This window comes from Amphibalanus amphitrite, unplaced genomic scaffold (genome assembly GCF_019059575.1).
Source record: "Amphibalanus amphitrite isolate SeventyFive unplaced genomic scaffold, NRLGWU_Aamphi_draft 000571F_arrow, whole genome shotgun sequence".
In the NCBI taxonomy this organism is placed as follows: domain Eukaryota; kingdom Metazoa; phylum Arthropoda; class Thecostraca; order Balanomorpha; family Balanidae; genus Amphibalanus; species Amphibalanus amphitrite.
Window position 1 is genome coordinate 116,757 of NW_024882065.1, and position 26,159 is coordinate 142,915.

At 54.8% G+C, this 26,159-nt stretch overlaps 2 protein-coding genes across 10 annotated transcripts; one reads left to right on the plus strand and one right to left on the minus strand.

Moving 5' to 3' along the window:
- Nucleotides 1–21: 21 nt before the first annotated feature.
- Nucleotides 22–21,024, minus strand: LOC122394070 (proline-rich protein 36-like). Of its 3 annotated transcripts, none has more exons than XM_043390639.1 (12): nucleotides 20,902–21,024; nucleotides 18,505–18,600; nucleotides 17,139–17,399; nucleotides 14,819–15,361; nucleotides 13,889–14,309; nucleotides 9,504–10,180; nucleotides 7,826–8,108; nucleotides 6,855–7,057; nucleotides 5,715–5,961; nucleotides 4,160–4,484; nucleotides 1,982–3,712; nucleotides 22–1,641 (listed from the first exon to the last, which is right to left on the minus strand). In XM_043390639.1, the coding sequence occupies exons 3-12, from the start codon at nucleotides 17,282–17,284 to the stop codon at nucleotides 632–634; spliced, it is 5,586 nt and encodes a 1,861-aa protein (XP_043246574.1). In that variant the 5' UTR covers nucleotides 17,285–17,399; nucleotides 18,505–18,600; nucleotides 20,902–21,024; the 3' UTR covers nucleotides 22–631. The 3 variants fall into 3 exon arrangements, with proteins under 3 accessions (XP_043246574.1, XP_043246571.1, XP_043246572.1); XM_043390636.1 differs by having other exon boundaries at nucleotides 4,139–4,484; XM_043390637.1 differs by lacking the exon at nucleotides 18,505–18,600 and having other exon boundaries at nucleotides 4,139–4,484; nucleotides 20,902–21,021.
- Nucleotides 18,293–25,992, plus strand: LOC122394075 (peroxisome biogenesis factor 10-like). Of its 7 annotated transcripts, none has more exons than XM_043390649.1 (5): nucleotides 18,293–18,364; nucleotides 23,593–23,755; nucleotides 23,936–24,090; nucleotides 24,444–24,641; nucleotides 25,104–25,992. In XM_043390649.1, the coding sequence occupies exons 2-5, from the start codon at nucleotides 23,650–23,652 to the stop codon at nucleotides 25,539–25,541; spliced, it is 897 nt and encodes a 298-aa protein (XP_043246584.1). In that variant the 5' UTR covers nucleotides 18,293–18,364; nucleotides 23,593–23,649; the 3' UTR covers nucleotides 25,542–25,992. The 7 variants fall into 7 exon arrangements, with proteins under 7 accessions (XP_043246584.1, XP_043246585.1, XP_043246589.1 ...); XM_043390650.1 differs by having other exon boundaries at nucleotides 18,300–18,468; XM_043390654.1 differs by having other exon boundaries at nucleotides 18,314–18,364; nucleotides 23,936–23,996; nucleotides 24,449–24,641.
- The last annotated feature ends 167 nt before the right edge of the window (nucleotides 25,993–26,159 follow it).

Consider the following 26,159-nt stretch of genomic DNA (forward strand, 5'->3'; position numbering starts at 1 on the left):
CAGCCAAATGACACACAAATCAACATTTTCACATTTATTTATCTCAAATGCACTATCGATTCAGTTTCACACTCGAAGCACCGCGTGTAACTCACTTAAAAGAAGGCGCGGCACCCGCCGGGCGCGACCCGGCGCGCGGCGCCCGGGATACGTTAAAACCACTTTGTACTTGAGTGTCGGAGACCCGGCCGGATCGGCCCTCTCCCACACACCGGCCCACACAGTCCGATCAGGTCAGGAGTCCGGCGGTAAAGCCGCCCGGCGCCCAGCGCTGCGCACCGCCACTCCACCGGCCAAAAGGTCATAGCAAAACGACACTCTTAACACTAGACTCGCAGCAATCTACAACGCAATGCATAACAGAACAAAGAACAGAAATGCTGTTTGCAAGAGAACAGAAATGGAATTAAGATCGACTCCACACATTCATGGTATGTATATTTACAAATTCATCGCTGAAAATATGTACAGCTTTCGCGCACGGTCGGCAGCCTTCTGCTGTGAGAGCGCCGTCCACGCCCAATAAGTTTTGTACACATTATATAAAAATACTGCTTCACTTAGTCTGGCAGCGGGACAGGATGGGGCGCGGACCGGTCACTCTGGCAGCGGAGGCGGCGGCTGCAGGCCGTCAGTGCGCCGGCGGAGGCGGCGGAGGCGGGGGCGGCGGCGGTGGTGCGCACGGGAATGGCGGCGGCACGGGCGCCGGCGGCGGCGGGGGGACCGGTCGCGGTGGCGGCGGCGGCGGCGGCACCGAGAAGGGTCCGGCCGCGCCCACCGGCGCCGGCGCCGGCGCCGTCGGCAGCCGTCCGTTCAGCCTGGCCGCCGCTGCGTGCAGACGCACCGGCGGAAACAGGCCCGGACGGAAGGCGGGCGGCGCGCCGAGCCGCGGCGGCGGCGGCGGACACGTCGGCAGACCGTTGGGTAGCGCGTGTCGCGAGCCAGCCGCGAACGGTGAGCGCAGCTTGAGCGCCGAGCCGGCGGTACCCGCAGGAGCGGAGCCGGCAGCCGCCGGCGGCCTGAGCAGAAAGCCCGCGGGCGGCGGCGCCTTTCCACCGGCAGGGGGTCGCGGTGGCGGTGGCGGTGGCGGTGGCGGTGGCGGCGGAGGCGGGGAGTCCCGGGACGGCCTCCTGACGACCGGTCGCGGCGGCGGCGGCGGCACGGGAGCCGGCGCCGGGGCGGCCGCGCGCCGAACGCCCCCTGGCGCCGGCGCTGCCGCTGGCAGCGCTGGTGGCGGCGGCGACTCCTCCCGGGCTGACGTCCGCCGCCGCACCGTGCCAAGCGGCGGTGTGGGCGGCCTCTTCTTGACCGGTGACCGCGCTCTGGTCACCGGCGGCGGCAGCGGCGGCGGAGACGGGGACGAGGGCGGCAGCGGCGCCGGCGGTGGAGGCAATGCCGGCCGCGCCTGCTCGTCCACCTTGAGCCCGAACTCGCGTCGTAGTCGCTCCGTCAGGTTCTCTCGCTGTCGCTCCAGCATAGTGGGCGCCGCGTTCCAGCGCACGGTGGCCAGCTTCGGCGGCGCTGCGTCCGGAGATGGCAGTGACGACGACGACGCTGGCGAGGGAGGCGACGCGGGCGACGCCGGAGAGTGCGGGGACGGCGGCGACTGGACCGGCCCCGGGTCCACCGCGGGGCTGGCGCCTGACGGGGAACAGTCACAGATTAGAACTTTGCGGATAGCAGAACCATACGGAATATTATAAAGGTAAGGCGAAAGACACCGTGCTTTTAGTAAAACAGACGATCTTTTCAAAACAAGAGTGAAATAGGCGACCGGCAATTACTGGAATATTAGATAAGCCTGCCAAGTGCCTTAAGAGACTTAAATGGATTACGTCGATGCCTCAAACATACACACTCAGCCACGCCGAAGGCGCACACAACTGTAAGCATTCCTATCATAAATCATAATCGAATAAGCCGACTGCGAGCTGGTCTCCCTCGAGAACCGTACCCACGTCTTCCCAGCCCTGTTACTTACCATCTGTTCCTCCCGCGACCGGAGCCGGGGGAGCAGGGGCTGCTGCCGCGGTGACGGAGGCCGGTTCGGACGCCGGCCCGGCGGCAGCGGCCGGCGCCGGGGACCGGGGCGGACTCGGCCGCGGGCTGGTCTCCGCTGACCCCGGGTCGGCGGCCGGCGGCGTCCGCTCCGCCGTCTCCGTGGGCGTCTTGTCGGCCGCCTCCGCTGTCGGTTTCTCCCCGGTAGATGCCTGTGAGGATGGCGGCGCGGGCGCTGTCGGCGGAGGCGGCGGCGCGTCCTTCTTACGCTGTCGGTAGTCCTGCAGACTTAGTCGCCGTTTCACCACCGGGGGCGGCGGCTTAGGTGGCGCCGGCGGGGGCGGGGGCGGCGCCGGCTCCTGTTTCTCCGGCGACCCGACATCGGGCGGCGGCGGGGGCGCGGTCAGCTCGCTCTTGACTGGCGATGTCAACACGCGCGTCCCGAGCACCGCCGCCGCCGGAGAGAGCGCGCACGAGTCCAGAGGCGCCACCGAACCGGTCGCGTTCGGCCCGTAGCTGGGTGGCAGTAACGTGCGAGGGTCCAATTTAGTGTACGACACTGGGCCTGGGGGTACACTCGGCGCCGCGTACAAGTCCAGCTTGACAGGCGACGACAAAGAGCACACGGGCGACTGCCCAAACGGAGATTTCACGGGTGACGGCGACTGGTTAGGCGGTAAAGAACAGGGGTCCGCCTTCACTGCAGTCGCCGTGTTATCGGACGCTGCCACAGAGTAAAACCCGTCGAACTTCGTTGGCGACAGTGCCACACCCGTCGCTGGCGCGCTGGCGTGCCGCTTGGCCGGGGAGCTCATGAAACCGAGTCCTCCAACCCCGGGGTCGGACTCTCGTTTCGGCAGCGAGGACAGCGTGCAGTCTGCGGCGCCGGCAGCGGACGTCAGCCGCGGGTCTCCACCGGTGGTCAGCAGCTGGTATCCGCCGAACGGCGCCGGGTCCCTGCCGCCCTCCGCAGCCGGTTCACGTTTCACCGGAGACACAGAGGCAGTCAGCGACATGTTGAGCGGCAGCGCCGGGTCCATTTTGGCCGGCGACGGCAGCGTGGCGGCCAGCGCGTACCGCGAGTTCCCCACCCCGCACAGCACCGAGGCGCGCTCGGGCTTCACGGGCGACCCGGCCGGCGGGTACCCGATCGCGCGCACCGCGGCAGCAGCGTCCTCTTTGGCCGGCGATCGGCCGAACTCTGCCGCCGGCGGCGGCGGCTCAGTCCTCCACTCGGACGCGGCGCGCACGTCCAGCCTCAGCGGCGACTTGGTGTCCAGTCTGAGGGGCGACGACCCGGCGCCGGACCCCTCCGGCACCGGCAGCTCCACCTCAGCCTTCACAGGGGAGAGTCGGCGCGCGTCCGTCACCGGCGCCGGCGCGAACTCCCACTGGCGCGGCGACACGGCCGACGGAGGGCCGCAGCGCGGCTGCCGAGACGCCGCGTCCAGAGTCCACTCCATGGCAGAGTCCGGGTCCGGGTCCGCCGGGACCGGCACTGGCGGAGGCGCCGGTGGAGGGGCCGGCGGAGGCGGGTCGGATGACTCGCGACTGGCACCGAGCGGTGACGACTCCGAGTCGGGCTCCTGGACCACGGGCAGCGGAGGGGCCACCGGTGTCAGTGGCGAGGTCGGCGTCAGATCGTTGGAGATGGAGCTGCGCGCCAGCCGACGCTTCTTCAGAGGCGTGAAGTAGTCGGATGCACCCGGAGAGTCTGCAGGTGCGAGCACGGCGTCAGAGGGCGAAAGCGGAAAGGCAAGTCGCAAAGCTGTTTTTAAAATGTGTTCCGAATTTGCACTACGTAAAAAAGGGGTGCAATATACTGTTCAACTCCTATTCGTGTGAAACTTGAAAAGATTCAGTCAGCAAAGCTGTAAAATAACCGATGCTTATGTCTAAGAAGTGCCCTAAATACTCCATCCTGCACAATATCAACTCTCCGAACACAATTCCACAATTCATAAATGTTACGAGATCGATCCTGTTCTTATCCCAAAATGGTATAATCTTTTTCCCATTTTTCACTGCCCCTCAAAACTGAAACACGAACACACCCCTCACAAAAGAGTCCGCCCCTCCCCCCTCCACACCACCATCACCACACCCCTCTCCATCCGTCACAGCCGGGCGCGCCTCCTACCTCGTCCAGGGAGCAGCTCACCGGGCCTGCCGAGCGGGCTGGCGCAGGTGCCCGTGCCGGTCCCGATGCCGTTCACGGCCGGGTCGCCCTCCTCGCTGATAGCCTGCCGCAGCCAGCGTTTTTTGGCCGACCCGCCCAGCTGGGCGGCCGGCGGACTGGCGGCCGCTGGCGGCGCCGCGCCGCTGATGCTCAGGCTAGCGCGACGAGTGTGCCCCGGTGGCGAGCGGGCGCCGCGCGCGTACATCTGCGGGAACTCGCCGCCCGCCTCGCCGCCGCCGCCGCCGCTGTCCGCCGCGTGGGGCACCACCGTCTCCACCGTTTCGTTCAACCACTCGGTCATCAGCATCTGGAGGAGAGAGAAGAGGGAGATCAGGGTCGCGGGATGCGCTGGGACGGGGAGAGTACCATAGTAAATGCAAAACGCCTGCAGGAGTCTCGGTAAATTTGCGATGTAATCAGCAACATGTGGGTCGTGAGACACATGTGGGCGGGAGTATTGTTCAGCTAGAGCCGTTAATCATCTGTAACGATTATAAATTTAAACGTGACAAATAGCAAACATCTATAGCCATGCGAGATGTGAGCATTGCAGTTCCGCGCTTGAGACAACAATCCCATGAGTTGAATAGTTATGGCGCAACTGAAGATGCCGATTGACGTAACTGAAGAGATATGATGCAATCTTCCACATTTGACACAAGAATCTAGCATGCATTTCATAAGCTTGGTATCAAGTCACGCTTCGGTAACAATCTAGCATGCATTTCATAAGCTTGGTATCAAGTCACGCTTCGGTAACCAAACTGGGCCAATCAATATTTGTTCGTTTCAAAACGCTTCATCGATGTCACAGACAAGTTAAAGTCCGTTTCAGTTCGGTGCTGTTCTGTTTTACCTTGCTCGAAAACCAGTGGGCGGTGGCTCACTTAAATAAGCCCATGACAGCATCGCAACTGCAAAAGGAAAGACGGCTTTCGCTTTCCTTTCACCAATCGTATGCCATAAGCCTTACAAACTGCGCTAACGTCACCGCCCGGCCAACAAGCAAACCGACACGCAAATGCTCCACCCCAGACTAGCGGCTGCACAACCGCGTGATATCAACCCGCTCCAACCAGCCACTTCCCTCAGAGCAGGTGCCGTGAGGATAACCTTCGCCATTAAGCCCGTATACACCGACGCCGAGAAAAAAAAAAACGTCGTCAATAGATGAACATCTATGGAGGAAACTGGTTGCCGCGGCTCGGCGCCGGCCGGAGCGGCGGGCACGGACGGCGGCCGAGCGCCCGGCGCCGCCCGCCGCGCCAGTCAATCGCCCCCGATGGCTCCGGCGGCGGCGACGATCAATGGCGTCTGCAAATAATCCGCCTCCGGTGCGTCCGGCCGGTGCAGCGGCGACATTTTTAGACAGAGCTGCCGCCGGCCGGCTGGCGCGGCTGCGGCTCCTCCAGGTGGTTTGAACACTCACCGGAGACGGAGCCAGCCACACAACCGCGGTGACGCTCTTCGACACAAGGGACCCACCCAGGGGACGTGTGGGGAGGGCGAGGAGGGACAGTCCCGCCCGGTCACTCACCTTCTTGGTCTTTGGGAAGCGGAAGCCGTGCGAGTTGACGCCGAGGACGGGCGCGCTCTGCGGGGCGGCCTGCGGCGGTGGCGGTGGCGGGGGCGGGGGCGGCGCGGCGGCCGACGGTCCGGGCGGCGGCGGTGCGCCGGCCGGGGACGTCTCGTCGCCAGAGTGTATGTCAGAGCCGGCAGAGTCGGCCGCCGACTGGCTGACCCGCCGCGGCGAGGAGAGCAGGCGCGACCGGCTGCCCTTCCGGCTGTGGGCAGAAGCACGGGACGGGTCATACTCAGAGGAACGGCATAGGGCGATACAATACACCGAACATCGAGACAACGCGCCAGGCCAGAGATATAGCCCGGCATAGCTGCAGTCACATGTGCATTGTGCAACAACCACAGGGACTGGACATGTCATGACCGATTGACCAAATCTCCTGCCAAATCAGGATTGCAGTCTACTACGCACAACTTACTATATGACAAAGCCCTCGGCCTAATGACGATACACCAGTAATGACGCGGGAAGTCGGTTACGTAATAACTACGCTATCATTAATATCCAGCAGCCAGCTCGTTACCTGCTGACCATAAACAGAGAGTCTCATCTCGACACTAAATAAGATTATATCACATCACAACTGCAGTAGGATGCCGAACCCGTTGGCAGGATGCAAAAGACACGATATGGCTAAACGGTGGACAGTGACAGTAATGTGGAATATAACCTTCACAGTTTCAACTTTCCAAGTTGACTCAGCTGCTTGTTGGGCTCACTTGGCAACCGGTTAATCCTATCAAGGTCGTTCAACATAACACCACACCATAAACACACACTTCCTTTTAGGAAATGCTCGTCAAACGGCAACATGGAAAGTTCCATCGGAAAGTACGCTGGCGTGGTTACAAATCTGCTAAGTGTCACAACTACGACGTGAAGTGGGATTATTACACACCTGTTCAATTGTCAAAGCCACTCCTAAGCAGTGAAACTAACACATGCAGTTAGGCAGAAGACTGTGAGTTACAAGTCACCACAAGCAACTCACGAATAGTGGTGACGTGAAACCAAACCCTCCCCGCTTGTCACCCCTCCATATTCTCACCCCCCCCCTTCCCCGGGCCTCTCGTTCCGGGCGATCACTCCACTCACCCTTTCTTTCTTCCACCGGGTTTATCCGCCGGCGGCGGCGGCGGCTCCTCTGTCGAGTTGTTCCGTGAGTTGGAGTCCTCCCTGGACTGTTTGTTTTTACGCGGAGAATCCCCGGCGGCCGCCGTCGCCTGCTGCCGCTGCTGCTTCTTTTCCATCCGCTCGAACGCCTTCATGATCGCCTCAATCTTGCGCTCCTCCCGCGTCTGTGGGAAGGACATACAGACGTGTCAGTCAAGCACCAGAGCCCAATCTTCTAGTTTAAGGTTTGACGCTTAGACACCACATACGGCCCGAAAACCACCCATAACATGAACGCACACTACAGGCAATCAGGCCACACGGAACAAGTGAACGGTTACACGCCAGCGAATCGAACCACGCCACTGTCTCTCCACACTTCCACACAGGCCTGATCCAACTGGCGACCCAGCCCGTCGCGCCAGCTCACACTAACTCGCCGCTATGCCGGCACCAGAGTGGCAGCCGTGGTGGGCGATAAGACGTCACACTTCCCCAACTGAGTCACCCTCGGGAAGTCCCATCCACACCCAGAGCAGCTAGCCAGCAGGCGGGTGTCGCAGCCACAAACGCTTCACGGATGTGTAAATATGTGCAATATGTGGACACATGTGCGATACCGGTATCAGACAGCTATAGCACGTTCAGCGGGGCGATATTTACAATACTATCTGCAATTCGCCCACTGAAAATAATCTCCTGCATTGATAGATCTGAAGCTATCGCAGTCTGCACTACGATGATGATGATTTGCGACTTTAAGAGCCCGGAGATCAGAGGTCATCGGCGGCTAGTTGCCATTCAATCTGTACGTACTCACTAGTACGGAAGTGGACACTGCTGGTCAAAGCATCATTTCTTACTCCATCCTTTTACGAACTGTGACCCATAACCACCCATTACATAACGTCAGAGGACTACCAGCTGCTCACCCGTGCCCGGCAGTGACTCACCAGTTTCTTGGGCTCCTGTTTGGCCGGTGGCGACTCAGCCGGCGGCTCGGAGGGCGACACGACATCGGCCGCCTTGGCCGGCGAGCGGTGCGGAGACTTCTTTCTCGGGGTGCTGTGGTGAGTGGTGGGCGCGGGCGGGGGCGGCGCGGCCGGCGGCGGCGCGCCCTCCTCGCTCGACACCTCCTCGTCCTCCGACGGCGCCGACGGGGTGGGCGACGGCTGTCGGACAGAGCTGCGGCGGCGGCGGCGGGCCGGCGTCGCAGCCGCAGCAGCCTTGCCGTTACTGCGAACAAACGGGGTCGGTGTTAGGGGCATGTGCCAAGTACAGGTGACGCTGTGGGGAGTAGCTTCTCCGTCAGTACTTGACTAACATCACCCAAATATGTTCCGTGTTGGATTTGTTCTGATAACCAACCCAAGAAGACAAATTGGAAGAAATCTGACGGCAATTCAAAAGGGATCATGGATTTCACAAACACGCTAAATGTGATCAGCAACTACGGTACCATTCGCATACGACCGACACACTAGGCAATAGCCTCGTTTCAAGGAAGGCTCAAACCAATCTACGTAAATGTGACAGGGAAGATAAACAGCCACGTCATGAAATCCATAACGATACAAACATGGAAACGCAATCACGATGCGTAATGTGGCACCAGAATCATAGTAACGCTCCTAGCATTGAACCAAACTTTTTTTTTTGGAAAACCGGTCGCGCATGATTACGAAATAATCATAAGAAAATAGGAAGCAAAACTTCCATATACTAAACAAGACGTATCATTTGCACATACTGTCACACAGGCTTGATGAAAGTCAAGTAAATAAAGTAAATATTGACACGTTCCTGAAAGCGCGAGATAGACGTCAGCCGTCCCGGGTGTCATGTTCATTAATAACTTCCCGTAATTGTGTAAACAAATATCGAGAACAGGTTCATAGCTGTGGCCTGGAGACAGACAAAAGATGAAGCTGATGTATCCAAGAATGTCTTCGTTTGAAGGTTTATCATGAAGCCACGTCTGTCAGGAGACAGAATTGGGGTGTGGTATTTACAAAATAGCTGATGTATCCAAGAATGTCTTCGTTTGAAGGTTTATCATGAAGCCACGTCTGTCAGGAGACAGAATTGGGGTGTGGTATTTACAAAATAATATGATAGGATTTAAAGTTGGATGGCTCAAAATCCCTAGACGTCTCCGATCTTGACAGCAGCGACATACCAGAATGAGTTAGGCTGATTTATTACTTAGCTTACGACTCGAGCCGTCGAGCTAGGGTCCAATAATAAATGGAATACAAATGCTGCGAGGTAACTGATGGCATACAGTTTTCAGACCAACAATATTAATCAAATAAGATGCATCACTGATCAATGGCAAATTTTAGAACTGTTGTAGTAGGCATACATGAGGGCTCGTCAAAAGAAAGTAGCACACCTAATGGATCCAGCAAATAAATGAATCACACTAACTCTGGCATATTGCACTGGGGGACATGACGCTTGTTACCAAGGGACTTTTGGATTCAGCTTCTAACTAGTTTGGCGACGTTAACTTCCAATCAACCTATCCCAGCCGACAAAATTACAAACACATCACTCTTTTCCCAGGATCTTCGCTCCTCCTCACAGCCACACAGCCCTCCCAGTCGCCCTCGACTCCCCACTACTCACTTGTTGATGGCTCCGTTGTTGTTGTGCTGCGCCGCGATGTGACAGCCCTCGCCGCGGCCGCAGGCACACACCAGCTGGCGCGCGTCCGGCTGGTCGTGCGCGATCGTGATCTCGGCGTGTCGCGGCACGGGCGCCATGGCCACCAGATGCAGACGCAGCGCGCCGCGGTCCACCACGTGCCGGATCACGGCATTGGGTCGGCACGAGCGGCGCACGAAGCGCGCAGAGTTGCCGTAGCGGCGCGCGTCCACACACACGTGCAGCGCGTCGCGCGGGAACCGGTACATGAGCACGTGCGGCTGGTAGCGTTTACTCTGCAGCGGGTACTGGCAGCGGTACTCGGTGAGCAGCATACAGCGGCCGCGGAACTCGAGCAGAGTGGTGTTGGCCACGATGGGCAGCACGGCCACCAGGCCTTTCTCGGCCTTGTCCACGGGCGAGACGGCGCAGCGCTCGGGGCCGGCCGGCGGCGGCGGCACGGCGCCCGTCCTCATGCCGGCCAGACGCGCGCGCAGCTCAGGCGAGTAGTGGTTGGTGACGGCCTCCTCATACTCGTCAATCCAGCAGCGCAGCTTGCGGGCCGGAGGGTCCGTGGGCTCGTCCTCGTCCTCGGCTGCTGCTGCTGAGGCGGCGACGGCCGGCCCGCGCGGCGCGCCGCTGCGGGACATCCGCCGCTGCTGAAACACGGCAGACAACAGGATACCTCAGGACTGAGCGACCGGGGACGGGCGGATCACACACGGCCGGGGCGGAGACCGCACACACAGTGACAGCTAAACACGGGGTTACGTGCCAGAACAAAGACATGGGGGTAGACATTAACCCGTGCATCAGTGCAATGATTTGACCCACGGCGAAGGTGCTCTAGTGTTTTGACGGATGCTCTTGTGTGCATGTTTGGACGAATGTGAGCGGCTCAGAATGCAATTGGCAGACATCCAACCCAGAACACGCGGCCTCTCAGTGACCAAATCCCACGTTAGCACGCAAACGCCGCACAGAAGCCGAAAAATCGCCAAGGACACATCGCTTCACGGGAAATTCGAATGTCGTCTGGATACTGATACGACAGCAATGAAAGCACAGGGACTCGGGAACATTGTAACACCTGTCATTTTGAGGTAAACAGGACACATTTTTAATCCAAACTGTCTGTGGTCGTCCTGAGTCTCGATGCCGGTGATATAATCATATGTTAGGGCTGGTGCCTGACGTTCATAGACGGCAATGTTCAAAACAAAAATCGTTTCGGGAAGTCCCAATAGCAGCAGTCATTTCTCAAAGCACCAATAAAGATGAACTCGGATTTCAGAGCGACGAAACCAATACTACCACGACTAGCATAAGCTTGACTTTGACTTATGCGACAGATTACAAAGTTACGATTCATGAAATGAATTTGTTTGACGGCGACAATAATACGGCAATGCCCAACACAACCACGTAAGCCAGGCGAAATAAACGTCAACCCAATCTAAAGGCGATATCCAAGAACCATAACTCATCCAGCAACTGTCCCTACTCACAACAAGACACGTCAAATAAGAACGGACGCCATTTAATTGCGTCCCAGAAAAGCTATTTCTGGCACCTAAAAGCTGACTCGCCCCAAAATTGGTCCTCAGCACCTATTTGGTGGATACCAGCACCAATCATGGAAAATGACCTTAATTAGCTGTTTCTGGCACCTATTCATCGGTACGCCTTACTCTTTTTTCTGAATCTGGCACCTAAATGCTGAGCGTAGCACCAATCTAGTAGAAAAATGAACTACTGGCTGGTAGAATCATGTTGTTCTGGTATAATGACCCCTGGAGTCTAGCCTAAAGGTTGCCAGTGCAGCTACACTCTAAGACAGCCCGTAGTGATCTCAGCATTGTATATGACGTTTAAGTAAGCAAATAATATTGATTTGTTTGAAAAAAAAACAATGTCATTTAAATATTTAAAAGTATTTATTTGTAATGCTTAAAGGGAAACATTTTGGTGAGTAATTGTCTCCATTTTGACCATTAAAACGGGTATTGTATTTTTTGACGTCATCAAATAGCTCCAAAAAAGAAATGTAATGTTTTCATTCCGTTCAAGGCCGCTGAAGAAACGCGGGATCTTGCGTGGGACATTATCCGTAGTTTGCCGCGCAGAGTTATGCCGTGGTTGTGCCTTTTTCATCCGTTTCTTACTTACTTATGTCATAGGTATGTGTTCATGAAGCTTTGATTTTGTTTTTGGTTATTGTGTGGCCGGTCAGTCAAACGCCCCTGTAGAAACCGGATGCTGCGTTTGATCGAGATGGAGTCAGACGATGATTGCAGAAAGCTAATAATATTGAAAAGAGGGCCGGTTGCGTGGCATGTCTGTTCAGAGTTGAGATTTTGCTTTACTCCAGTTTATGACCTGAGAGCCTGGCTGGAAGTGACGGATCCAAACTTTTCACGTTAAAATGGCTGAGTGTGCAATAATCTCTAGTCTCTACATAGCGGGCTGGTATAGGAGCGTCTTGTTATGCTGCACCATAGCTGGCTAGTGATTCTCTTTTGGCTAGAAATGGCATTAACCATTATCTCCACTGGCGAAAATGGCACTTGACATCACCGAATGCAACGTTCATGTTGTTAGGATACATAAAATCAGGAAGATTACGCGAATTAGGTAGGCAAACGTGGAATAAAATAGGTGCTGGATGTTTTGGTTTTGGTGCTGAATCAGCAAACAGCAAATACGGAGTTCAACTAGACGATCTGGCAACTTTAGGCTGTGTGGAAGCAATTAGGTGCCAGATTCAGATATTAGGGTCGAATAAGCATTTTGGGGCTGATCAGCAATTAGGTGCCAGAAACAGCTTTTTAGGGACCAGAAACAAATATTCCCCAATAAGAACTCCAAAACCACTACGTGACTTTATAACAACATCCCAGTGACCAAACAGTTCATCTTACCACCCGTCCCCGTTCCCCACCATCCGTCCACACAGTATGTAACCCTCCAAACATAATTGCTCCACAGCAAGTCATGTCACACCTCGCCTCACAATTACCTAACCCGACAGTCAGCGCCCCCCCCCCCCCCACCAGAGTACACCACCCACCGCCCAACACGCCAACACGGATCACTGCCCACCACACCCACCGCCCACCACCCACCGGCTGGCGCAGCACGCCGAGCGCTCCCGACGCATAAATAGTGACTCCACCCGTCGGTGGGGCTCGCTCGCTCCGACGGCATGCGTTCAGCCGTGAAACAGAGCCATCGACCGGCCTTCCAGCGACCACCGGCGGACGGGCGGACGGCGGTACAGTGCTGAGTGCCGGGCAACCGACAGCGGTGGGTGGTGGGTGTGTGAGCGGTGAGCGGTGGGCATGGGCGGTGGACGATGTGTGATGGGCGGTGGGTTGTGTTTATGAGTATGTGTCTGTGTCTGTGTGGATGGGGGGGGGGGTGAGTAGTGAGCGTGCACAAGCGGTAGGTAAGCTGTTCAATGTTCATTCAGTGTGTGAGAAGTCATGGGTGCTACGGACTGGGAACGAGTGTAAGATACGACGGGCAGCCGAAGGACAACTTTGGGACTTGGGGGAGAAGTGCCCCATTGTACAATGAGTACTAAAAGGTGATATATTCAACGTCCCCTAGCAATGCGGACGGGATACTGCGAGAACTGGGAACCATTATGACACCTTATACGTTTGCAGCTAACCCTCGCATGAACGTATTTGAAACGTGCTGCGAAACATAGCGCCATAAGCTAATTGAATCTGATACGCAATGGAGAATGCAGTTTAGCGATTGTGTTACGTAACATAATAAGCGTGAAAATAAGAATGTTGCTGTACAACTTGGGCTTTACAGATCTCTTAGCTGCAGAAATGTCCTATAAAGCGGATTGATGATCCAGTGAGGCAAGGAAAGTCAGGCATGAAATCACCGATATAGGGTTTAGTAGAAACCATGATGCAACCGCTAATGCAGACACAATTTATAGGATGTTTCCTATTGTTCAGGATATGAAAATGATAGGTTACTGCATCAGTAAACACAAAGACCGGTCAATGAGTACTAAAAGGCAAGGGGTCGCTGAGGACGAAGACGGGTTCCCAAGGCAACAGCCGACGGTAGTCCGATAGCCGGTAGGGCGGGAGCTGCTGAGGGCGGGAGAGGCTGAACAAGTGAAAAAAAGAGGAGCTGCTACCTCAACGCTTTTCAAGCCGCAAACGTACAAGGCAGATAGTGTGGGAAGAACAGCACGAATGCTAGGCGAAAGTCATAGAGGTGGAGGGCTACGTAGCATCGTTTGGGGACTCGTGGCGCTCGTTCCACACGTCCCACTGAGCCCCACCCCCACCAGAAGTCGGTCCCTAAGGGTGCGGGCGGCACCAGCAAACTCTCACCTTCTTCACGGGCGGCCGTTTCCGTTCGCCGGTCGACGGTGTCGACTGGGGATCGTCCGTCGACAGCCTGGCCGGGTCGGAGGGCGCCGCCTGGCGCTGCCTCCTCCGCTCCGCCGCCGCCGCGCCGGCCGGCGTCTTCTGACCCGGCCGCGCCGGCCGCTTCTTGAGCACCTGGCGGGCGGCCGGGCGCGCCGCCGACTCGCCACCCGAATCAATTGAGTCGTCCGAGTCGGTGAGCAGCTTCTGTCGGCGGCGCAGCTGGAGTGCGCGCGCTCGCCGCCGGTCGAGCCGCCGCGGCTGACACTGCTCGCACAGGTACTCGTCGGGAATGGAGGCGCGGTCGAGTCCCACACAGTCCACGTGCTGCCAGACCGAGCACCGGTCGCAGCAGATCATGTAGCCGTCGTCGTGCTCAAAGTCGCTGCCGGACGCGAAGAGACAAGAGACAGTGGGTTAGGCAACACTCCCTCTTCCACACACACAAACACAGACGGGAGGAGTCGTCGCGCACACACTCACAGGCCCGTGTTCCCGGGACCAACACCGCACAATGTCGTGATACTCGGAGCCACAGTGCGTCACACGACCACATCGGCCGCCACGGCCAGCGGAAAACGACTGGCTCAGCCATGGGCGACACGAGGAAAACCGGCCGGGCCGAGCTCCGAGGTGCAGTGTTTCTGGAGCATACATACCGTTAGTAGCCGGCGTGACTGGCACAGTGCGACACGACACTGCCAAACTCAGCCGGGCCGGCCGTCCCCGCTCAGAAACGATACATCAGCGGGGATTATCCGCCGATCACGATACCCGGCCCTTATCTCCCATACACAGATCCCATGTCATACTGGTTCTGATGTACTCGTCCGCAATCGTCCCGTGGCCCTCCCTCCCCGCATCTCTCCCCTCCCCACCCGTGCGGCAGCTCACCATATACACCTGGTGACCGAATCGTCCACCGTCTCCGACTCGGGGGCCGTTTCCGTCTCCTCTCCGTCGTCGGGCTCGACCGTCGCCGTCGACGGGGTGGCCGTCGGTGTCGGCGCCGCCGCCGGCACCGGGATCGGTAGCCCGAGTCCCGCGGCGCGCAGCGGCGAGGACAGCAGGCCCTCCGCCTCTGCAGAGGCCACCAGGGCCAGGCTGTCGAGCCCGCCCGTGGACGGCGGCAGCAGCAGCGGCGCCGGGGCCGGCGGTGGAGGGGGAGGAGGGGGCGGCGGCGGCGGCGGCGGGGAGACCGGCGCCGGAGGGGCGGTCGGGACCGGCCTCAGGACTGACACCGGCACCGCTTCAGGTACGGGTAGGGCCGGCGGCGCGGCCGGCGGTGGCGGCGGCGACGGCGGGCCGGCCGCGGCCGGCAGGAACGCGGGCGCGGGCGGGGGCGGCGGCTCTGGGGAGCGGGGCGGCGGGGCGCCGTAGTTGTGGTCCTGCAGCACGTGCTGGTACGGCGCGGGAAACGGTTTCTCTCGGGCTGGCCTGTCGGCACACACAGGAAATCCGCTCTCAGCGATCGCTGCGCACACACACACACACACACACACACACACATCAGCACAGACAGGAAAACGGCCACATCTAGGTACACAGACTGGAGCGCTCGACAAGTACTCCACGAATCTACCTACAGATAGCCGAAACAATGATACACAATACGACACCGAAAAAAACAGCTGTACACCACTAAGGTATCCATTTTTCTGCACCAGTTACCGTGACCTTGACGCGGTTCCGGAGCGTCAGGACCATGGCAAAACAGCAGCAACGATACCTAAACGTAACAAGAGTAACTTTCACGAGCACAGCTTCTCATGCCATCCACTCTCTAGGCTAATACAGCTTTCCCCACAGCACACCTTCCTCGCACCCTCGTCCCTAAATCTCTGCACGGCCAGCCCCGTGACTAGTCCACCCATCACCCTCCCCCTACCCTCTGCACCGACCGCCGACAGAGCGGCCCGCCGGCCAGTCACTCTCGGGGGCGGGCCTCAGCGGCAGTGACTGGCCATCCGGTCACAGTGAACGCGCCGCCGCCGCCTATGGCTTCCCGGCGGCACAGCTGTGCTGTCAGCAGCCACCACCTGACAGTCTGCAACTGGCCGTCACATCGGGGTGGTGTTGACGAGCGACCGAGCCGCCACTGAGTCCGTGAACAGAGGCAGCGCGGCGCTCACCGTACGAGGATACAGCAGCGAAAATCCGTCCGGGAAACCCACCGCCGGGCGGGCGGACTGAGAGAAGTATGCTCGGATCGAGAGGAATGGGATGGGGAGAAGCCGGACAGACTACGGAGTATTCCGGACTGTCCGGACGGACCAAACCGGACCGACGGACGGTAGGGTGGGAGGGCGATGGTCCGTGGTCCGGACCGGACGGACGGCGGTGCTGGCTGCCGGCCCACCGTGACTCAGTGGGGGCCGGCCGGCCGACCGACCGGACCGGCGGCACTGGCACTTTCACCGTGCACTGGCAGTGGCGGCTGCCCGATCACCCCCACCCGGCCCCACTCATGGCAGTGGCAACTCCCCGTGTACCCCAACCCGACTCCCTGGCAGCGGTGGCTCCCCGTGTACCCCCCCCCCCCCCACTGGCACTGCAGCGGTACCCGCCCACATTCCCCTGACCCGCGCGGCAACAAAGGTCGGGGGGGAGGGGGCAGCGGCAGAGGTCCACCGGCGATAGTTCATTTTCGGCAAACACTGAACCTGCAGTCTGAGCCATTATGTAACCGTCTTTTAGACCTTCACATACAAACAGCAGGATACACAATATTTACAAGGAAAAGGAAAAATTAAGCGGTAGTTTCGACTAGTCACAAGAACCAGAGTTAACAGATGGCTCTACGAACTAACACTCAAGCGCGTTCAATGGGCACACACAGATCTCTACTACGACTGCACGGAAGTAACAACAATGACGTACGGGTAGCAGCTGCACTGCGCGATAACACTACCAAAACACTCACAGCACCACACCACTATCTGATGAGCACCACTGATAGCATACGATAAACACGGGGCGAAACATAAACATAGCCACTCACAACCCTTTGGCCTTTACATCAGTGTTGGGCTTCATTTTCATCTGGCAATCAAGGTCCAACACCGAGCCCATCGGCCAGCCGCCATGACCTTCCTACAGTTGGACCCTAATTAGACATTATCCGTGCAGCGGCCCGGCGACCAGTGACGTCACGGGTCCACCGGACGGGAGATGACGTCACTGGTCCGACGGTCGAGCGCCGAGCGTGACTGACCTGACGCTGGCGTAGGCGTGGATCTGCGATTGGAAGTGGTAGGGCGCGGGCTGCGGCGCGGGCTGGCCGGCCGCGGCGCCGGCGCCGGCGCTGGGGGCGGCTCGCGGCGCCGGCCGGCCGTCCGGGCTCCATAGCGCGGCACTCATGGCGGCCCGATCACCTCTGCGGCAGTGCGCGTCTGTCCGAGCCCAATGTGACGCGGTGGCGACGATTGCGGCGCGGCGACGAGCACATCACGCGGCTGTCCGCCGCTCCGAGTGCCTGCCGGGCACAGCGTCAGTCACAGGGCGTTACACACAGCCAGGGCATCACATCGTCCCGTCACACCGGCTCTCGGTAACAGGGCGCGTGCAGTCGGCGGTCGCGGCCGGCCGGCGCGAGCTGCATAAATAAAGCGTCGGCCGGCAGTCTGGCCGGCCGGCCGGCCGAGTAAGGTGACCCCCACGCTACGTCTTTAACCCCACGGCAAGACGCGCCGCCGCACACTTGCTTGATATTTACTGAGTGGGATATAGTTCTGGCAAAATCTCAGATACAGAGAATAATCATCGACATTTCAAAGCATCCAGCAATTACGGAAACATGTCGAGCTTTAAAAACAAGAGGAAAACAATGCCAATACGCATTGGCTTAAAATATCTCGGTAGGCTCCTCGTGTTTATGTGCATTGTTCATCTACCGAAAATGTAGGTACCTGATGACTGGTTACTGCAATGTTCCAGATAGCCATTCGTGGCCATTCCAGAATGGCCATTCGTGCGAGCGTGTAATAAGTGGTCCGTGACGAACGCAACGGCCCCTCGGCTTTCATCCACACCCGCCCTTGGGGTAATCCACCCGCTCCCATTAGGTAACCGTCAAGGTCACGCACGTCGCTCAGACACGTGCAGCACTGGGTGCACGGGAGACGACAGGCAAAGAGTAGCCAGTTCCTGACAAGGCCGTTTCCAGTTACCTTTAAGACTTTCCGATATATGTCAGTCATAGATGTTTCAAGAGTAAAAAATTGACGTCGAACCATCCTCCAAAACGGACCGCCCACATCAACTCGCTTTGTTTACATGTCCTCCCCTTGCGATCGTACACGACCAAAGTGGACTCGTCCAACTCGGTTCAACCCGCCAGGAGCCCACCGTCCGGCATGAAAATACACCGAATAGTGGTGGCCAAACAAGAGAATTATTTGCTGCTTCATGCAGTTGCAAGACATTCAGTTGCAAGATCTAGTTGAGTTCTTAGAAACATGGTTAATTTCAGACAGCCTACAATCATCCATCATCTCATAAGAACTGACAATGAGCAGACTGAGATACTGTCAAACTTCCTAGAGGTATCATGAGAATGGCAATGTTCAAACTTCACTTACTTGAACTGAAGGTTGCTGTCTCTGTTTGTACTTCACTTTCCAAAACCTTTCTCTTGATTCCAGCTTTTCAACTGTCTACCAAGATAAACCACTTCACTGAAAAAGTAAATGCAGTTGCTAGGTATAAAAAACATTTGCAATGGCTCAGTGGCGGCGGAAGCGGGGGGGGGGGGCAGCGGGGGCACGGCGCCCCCCCATCTTCCAGGGTGGGGGGGCAAACATATCTTTTTGCCCCCCCCCCAAAAAATTGTTATCGACGAAGTACCACAATACTTCCATACTACCTACGTCAGGAACATATGCCAGTTTGGCTGAGTACCTTTTTATTAAGTTGATATAGCGAGTAACTTGGATTGATAATAGCCGTTTTCACGACGGGCTATCCGGCGAGCTAGTCCGTGACGGACTATTTCCACCAAACGCCCTCCACACATAATGCTCAGAAATCAAGCAGAGCTATCTACGAGCTACCGGTAACCGAAGTCTGGAAGAGTAGGACGGAACGCGAGTGGCCCGGCAGGCGGCACGGACGTCACGAAAGTGCGTCTGAGCGTGCCACAGGCCTTTCCCCGCGACTCTGCCAGACGCCAGCCGGCATAGGCGCGTGAGCCGGGGGGCAGCATGGGGGCAGCCTGCCCCCACAACTCTGGGGCCGTGGGGGTCTCTGCCCCCGCAAAGTTTCAAAGGGCCAGGAACCGTCGGGGCAGCTTGTCCTCCCCATATTAGCGGCCGAGGGCCTCAAAGAAAAGCTGAATGGAAGACAATACCTATTTAAGTAAAAAAATCCCCCTCTGTACGTACCTGACTTGACAGCTCATGTGTGGAAGCTTTAAACGTTTATTCCAGGTTACCAAAAAGGTAGTTTCTTGACTCAGATGAGACTAATTATCTCACTTATTTGCAAATGTTTTATTTTTTATTTTTGTTGTAAAGGCCAAGAGGTGAAAAATAAGTGGCCTAAAACCGGTGAGAAAACTAGATTTGGGGGTACCCTAGGTTCCGGGAAGGATCAGGTGTGCCCCCCCATCCCAAAATACCTTCCGCCGCCACTGCAATGGCTATTGTGAATATAGATTATTTCTGACAAGGCAAGGCCTTCAGAAGTTGCCACTGTCAATAAACTCATTTCCATGGAGGTAACAAAAGAGAGCAAAACAAAATCTGAGTTCCTTGCTGTCCATATTCATAAGTCAAGTGATCAATCCAATAAATTGCACAGTTCACCCTGCAGTGCATTCCTTACAGGATGGCATTACCAACCCACGATCTTCAACCCAACTTCTACATAAATATGCATACCAATTTGACTTTTCTTCCACATAAACATGCATACCAAGTTGATTTATGAGTCATGCTCAAATTACATCATTTGTTGAATTTGGACTATTGCAATAACACTTGGACAAAATACAAACCAGTCAGTATCAGTATCACAACCTAGTTTTTGCAAATACACAACACAACTGTAGATACTGAACTCTGGAGCAGTAGTAACCATTTGAAGAACAGAATAGACAAAAGATAAATAAAAAACATGTCACCTGCCAAGACATTTATATAGATATTGTATCCATTGAATTGCTCCAGAGGATCATTAACAGTGGGTGCCAATAAGAAATTGAAGCTGGAAAGAACACTCCACCACCAGCATTTAATTGCAAGGTTCATAATGGTGCACAAGTGACTGCATTTAGTCTTGATATAACTGTTCTGCTTTTGGAAGGAGGGAATAATTTCCTAAGATATATCATCCTTTCTGATGAGTATTTTCATGCCTATAAAAGATGGCTGCCTCAAATGGGTTTGGAAAACCAGCATTAGTATCTACTCAAAATTTGGTCAAATGGCATTTGAAACCAAAGCAGCACTGTATTGTCCCATCGATCTTGATCTAGAATAACTTAACAGCTCAAGAATTCATGTCAAGATCGCATTGTTGATTGTATGCACTTCCCTCACCGTGAATTCAAGGGAAGTCCCATTTCGGACATAAGTGACGTATATTTCTGAATGTTGAAAGAGCATCGTTTTTGAATATACATTTCCAGACACCATTTTGAGCACGATATTTTATATCTGTAAATGTGTCACCATGTCCCAACTCGTTTAATTGAAATCTCCGCATCCTTACGTTTTAATGTAATGGTAATTGGTAGAGAACTTATCAGCAGCACAGCATACTCAGGACATTTTAATGCATTTTGATAAATGCCACATAAAAAAGATTCACTTTGCTTACAGCACTAAACATTCCCCTTAAACCTAAATCGCATCAAACTATGAAAACTTGAAAATAATTGTTTCCATGGTCATTGACACATCGCATTCCTTTGCATAAACTTTCCACTAAATTACAATGCCTAAAGGACAGCTATATTATGAAGAGACGTATCCCACCTGCTCCAAAAGTAGAAAACACACACGCAGCCGATATCTCTGCCCAGGCAGACGGATCCCATTTTCACATGGGAAACCTCGACAGTCCACTCTCTTGCTCTCCTTGGACGAGTCCATTTCAAAACAGGGGAGGTGTCTGCTATGGATCGCGAGGCCAGTACCGCATAGTCACGTGACTAATAGGAATTCGCCCGCTGCTTATCACGTGATAAGCTACGCTGAAATGCGGTTTGGGGTGCCTGGTTACAAGCCTGTCTACACGAAATGAACTTGCTGCGTATCTTTACGTCGACAAAGTTGGAGTCGCTCCGACGAAAAATGGCGCAAACATGTGAGATTAGCCCTCGGTGGCCTGCCAGCTGGCTATTCCTTGTATTGCAGTTATATCGATTTCTTCAGAATTCCATCTACAAAATATCAAATTTCAAGTAAATCAAGGAAATCTATATCAAAATAAAGTCATTGTATATAAATCACTCAGAAAATGTATTGAAATTTCATATTGTCTTTGTAAAATCGGAATTTCAGAAATATTATCGATAAACAAATGCACGTATCGATTTAAGCTTTCAATTCCAAATTTGCTGTATTACGGATTTTCCAAACAAAAACTCTGAAAGTACTATGGAAAAAATGATTATGACTTTTTACCTCAGCCAGTTTTCATCGTACAGTTCAGTTGAGATAAATAAAGTGTTTTATTTCATAAAATGACTAATCGATAGAATAGATTTGTGAAGAGGCCTTGAACGCTTGATCCATAGGCTTGATTTGGACTTATGGCTTGATCTATGACCTTGGATCTATGATCATGATGGTGGTGCCATTGTGCCTTGAGAAATTATACGGCAATTGCAAATGTTTGGATGTCGCCACCGAATCGCTAGGTACCCACTTTAGAAATACAAGAACGAAGAAGATCGTTAATCGTTAGACTTTAGCAGGGTCACTTTCAAATGGGCAAAACCGGAAAGGGGTAATTTCCCCCTTCGAAAATTGAAATACTGCTCCCCCTTTCAAATTGTGCCAGAATGGCTGGGGAGGGAAAGGGGGAATTTCTATCTCAGCTTCGTTTTTGAGCTTATTTTGAAGTGGGGAGAGGGGTCGGATGGATCCCCATGGTTTTTCGCGAATAACTCCCGCTACTAAAATCGGCCAATTACGGCGAAACTTTCAATTAATTTGAGTTGATCAATTGTACACCTACACTGAAAATTTCAATACCTTGACCCAAATGACCTTTGACATGTGACCTGATTCTCGAGACAATGTTCAGCCAGAATCGCGATTTGGCGTATGTCAGCTCGCATTATCCGCGTGTTTCTAGTCTTTTTGTGATTGTTAACATCCAAAAATGTGAAATGATATTCGTCCCATGCATCACGGTGGGTGTCAAGGTCACCTGGAGGCTGGAGGTCAGGTCAGGATTATTGACCTTTGATGACCTCGGTTCACTTTTTCGAGTTTTACATGTTTCTTGGGTAGGTACCTAGTTTTTTCTAGAAACCTACAAACCTACCAGCATAAACCTACAAACCTACAACCTAACCTAACCCTAACCTAAAACCAAAAAAGTTGATGTGCCTGTAAGCCCTAATAAACAAAAAAAAAAACTAAAAACTTAAAATTTCTGCTGTTGCATGTTTGTATCAACACCGTCATACGTGTAGATCGGATCGTATCAGTATCTTGACAAATACCCCCAAAACCTGCAACCCACTACCTACCAACTTACCAACCGTACTTCTGACTTCATCTACACATATACCAATTATTTTGTGGTGAAAAATTGCTCTGCAAAGATTTCTGCTGTGTTAATGTTTACAAACAGTGCAATCTTAGAGTTGCCCAGTTTAGGTGGCTACTGACACCAGGGAGTTACAGAATGTATTGACTTCATGACAAACCATTCCATATACAAATCAGCCATTCTTGGTGTGGAGTCCTAAAAGCAAAAACACAGACAGGATGGGGAGGCTCACATACACTCACTCACATGCATACAAATATCCATACCACAACACACGCATCCCTGAGCAGTACTCGTCACAAATTGCAAGTTACAACTAACTGGCGAGGGCCCAGGTTATGAAGATCCTGCGGCAAGACATTGTACTCCGATACAGCTGAATACGGGAACCGGCAGTACTTAGGGCCTGAGTACCGCCGGTTCCTGTATTCAGCTGTATCAGAGGACAATGTCTTGCCCCCGGATCTTCATAACATGGGCCCTCGCCAGTTATCAGGCTCTGTGCGTATGGCCGGTATTTCATTAGAGTCCCTCTGCCTTGTATCACGGCCGTGAATGCTTCCACGAGTCACCATTCTATTTCTCAGCAGCTCCGGTTGCCCTGTGTGCATCATACACTTCAGCATGATTAGTAAATGATGGCGCCACAGGTTCTCCGCCGACAGCCACTGCAGCTCCCTAATGACATCGCTTATATGATAGTATTTCCGCTGACCCGAATTCACCCGAGCTCCAAATTTGATCAATTTCTGCGGCGGGCCCCCTGCATTGCGTCGCACATGCCGTATACACTAATGCAATATCGTACGAAAGACATAACCAGCGCCCAACCAGCGCCTGCACCAGCGTAGTCAGCGGAAGTCTCTCTCGGAAGGAAGAATGTTTCCTGTTAGTCACCACTCACCAGTCAGCCAATTTGTATTGTTTTTGTCCCATTCCAGGAACTCACCGACCTAGAGGCAGATCTCCACAGTAATTGAGTGTCTGGATGTGCTAAGATGCGTAGTGCGGGACCAGCAGAGATTCTCAGGGCCAGTCAGAAGGACGATGAATTCATCAAACGGCTGCAGAGTGATGTGAAGGAGATTGCTCAGAGGCTCAAAGGCAAGTTTCTTTAGCAAAAACTGGTAGACTCAAAACCATTTCTTCCTCCTAGTGATACACTAAAGGTCCTCAGCGTCCACATTTTTATGATAATAACCATCAATCGTGCATTTTTCTCGTCAGTAATGAAGCTCGTACCCCCCGCACACTGACGACCCCCTGCGTCCGCGGTGTCTCCAGGCGACGAGTGGTGGCTGCGGTGGCACCGACACCTGGACAGTGGCGCCACCTATGTCTACCTGCTGCTGACGACGGCGGCCGGCCTGCAGACGCTCGGAGAGGAATACGCCGGCATCGTGCAGGTCGTGGGCCGGCGCCGGCTGCCCGGAGCGCTGGTCAGTCTCAAGGAGCAATTTTGAGGAATTATCAAGGTTTTTGAATCGCTTGCGGCAAAAATACGCGGTGGTATAGTATATGATTATGGTCGGCCTGAAGGCACAGGGATGCCAGGCCACAGACTAAGAAAACTTTGGCAATAGCCCGAAAGGGATCTCCTTCATACGATTCAGCACTGAACCTTCCAAGGCTTTTGGAGCTTCCTGATTGGTGTCGAGGTGACCCTGGGAAGTCAACTTTACTGTCACCCCCGGTATCGATTTCCACCCAGCCCGCGATGTACGCTTACCGTTCAGCCTACGGTCCCCGCTGACCACTCCTCCCCCCCCCCCCCATCTGCCGCTCGTCATAGCGCCGGCTGCTGATGGTCACTCTGCACACGTTCGGGCCGCTGCTGACGGAGCGTCTGGTGCGGCGCTGGGAGGGCCCGGCGCCGGCGCGGCCGCGTCTCAGCACCGTGCTGCGCCTCCTCTATCAGCTCAACATCACTGCCTTCTACCTGGGCAGCGCCTACTACCACCTGGACAAGAGGGCCACCGGTATCCGATACGTGAGTGGATGAGAGGGAGCTGCAGCACGTCTTCCGCTTATTGACAAAGTGATGACGTGATGGGTTCTGGGGGAGAATGGCTGTAAACGATTGATGGGTTTGGTAAGGTTGAAACGTAAACAATCTGAGGAATAACTGATATAAACGATTGATGAGCTTTGTAAAGTTGAAACGTTTATAATCTGAATGGAAGGCCAATGTGAATTGCAGGCCACCGACTTGCGGTCGATCGATTAGCTTCCAAAGATATTAATACATTTGTTTGAAGAGAAGTTGGAAAGATAGCTTTCATTTTGGGCACGCTTTTAAAGTGGCATTTTCTTCCGCTGATGGGATTTCGTTTGTGTCATTTCCTCTCTCTGTGGTGGCTTACTAAAATATTTTACTGATGCGATGGCTTGTCGGACAGTCTGCGATGATGTTTTCTCAGCATAACGTCCCGTTTCGCTGTGCCGTTTTCAGCTGCTGGTGCGGCCCTGGATGGGTGACGCCCTCTCTCGCCGCACCTTCCTTCTGCTGGGTATCGTATCGATGGTTCACCTGTGCATCTCGGGGGCGCTGCAGCTGAGGGGTATCGCTGCACCGGACCCCTCCAGCCCCACTGTCGGGGTGCCCGCCTCATCAGACAGCGGGCCGGGAGCTGATCAGACATCCTCCTCCGGCGGGGCCGGGCCGTCAGACGGCACCGGCTCGACCCCGGATGCCGAGGAGGAGGCGGTGCCCCACCGTCTGCGGTGCCCGCTGTGCCTGTGTCGGAGGAGTGTCAGCACGGCCACACCGTGCGGCCACCTGTTCTGCTGGTCGTGTGTGGTGGACTGGCTGCAGACCCAGCCCACCTGTCCGGTGTGCCGGGAGGAGGTGCCGCCGCACCGGGTCGTGGCGCTCAGGGCGTACGACTGAGGCGGAACGGGCGGAGGGGACACTGCGCGATGAAAGAGCCGACTGGGCGAGTGGGCGCCGATGACCACCGCAATCCGGTCGCCCTTAAACCCCAAATTCATCATCATTATCAATAGAGACGGCTTCTGTGACTGCCGTACGTGCCGTTAAAATGTGGTGCAGTGCAGCAGGTTTGGTCATTTAGGGCAATATAATGCTCAGTTTCTGTGGTTCAGCATATTGCGCATATTGATGATTATGTCTGATAATGCTAGTTTACTGTATTCCTCATGATAAATATGTCTATTGCATCTACGCTAGATAGGCAGTGCCGGGTAGTCTGAATGTAATTGAAATGAAAATCATTATTTTTCCACCCTATATACTGTGTAAAATGTGTGTTAAAACAAACTGTGATATTTTCGGGAAAGCAATAGAGGATATGAATATGCAATACGACGTTAACTTGGTCTATCCCATCTCTGGGCTATGCCATTCGAGAATCAGATTTTATGTAGATCATAGAGCTAGGCGGGATAGGAAGCGGGAGATAACTTCGTGCAAGATGTCGGCCCAAAATGTCAACGCGGCATTTGCAACTTCATTTTCATACCCTCGCCGTACACGCGAAAGACACTC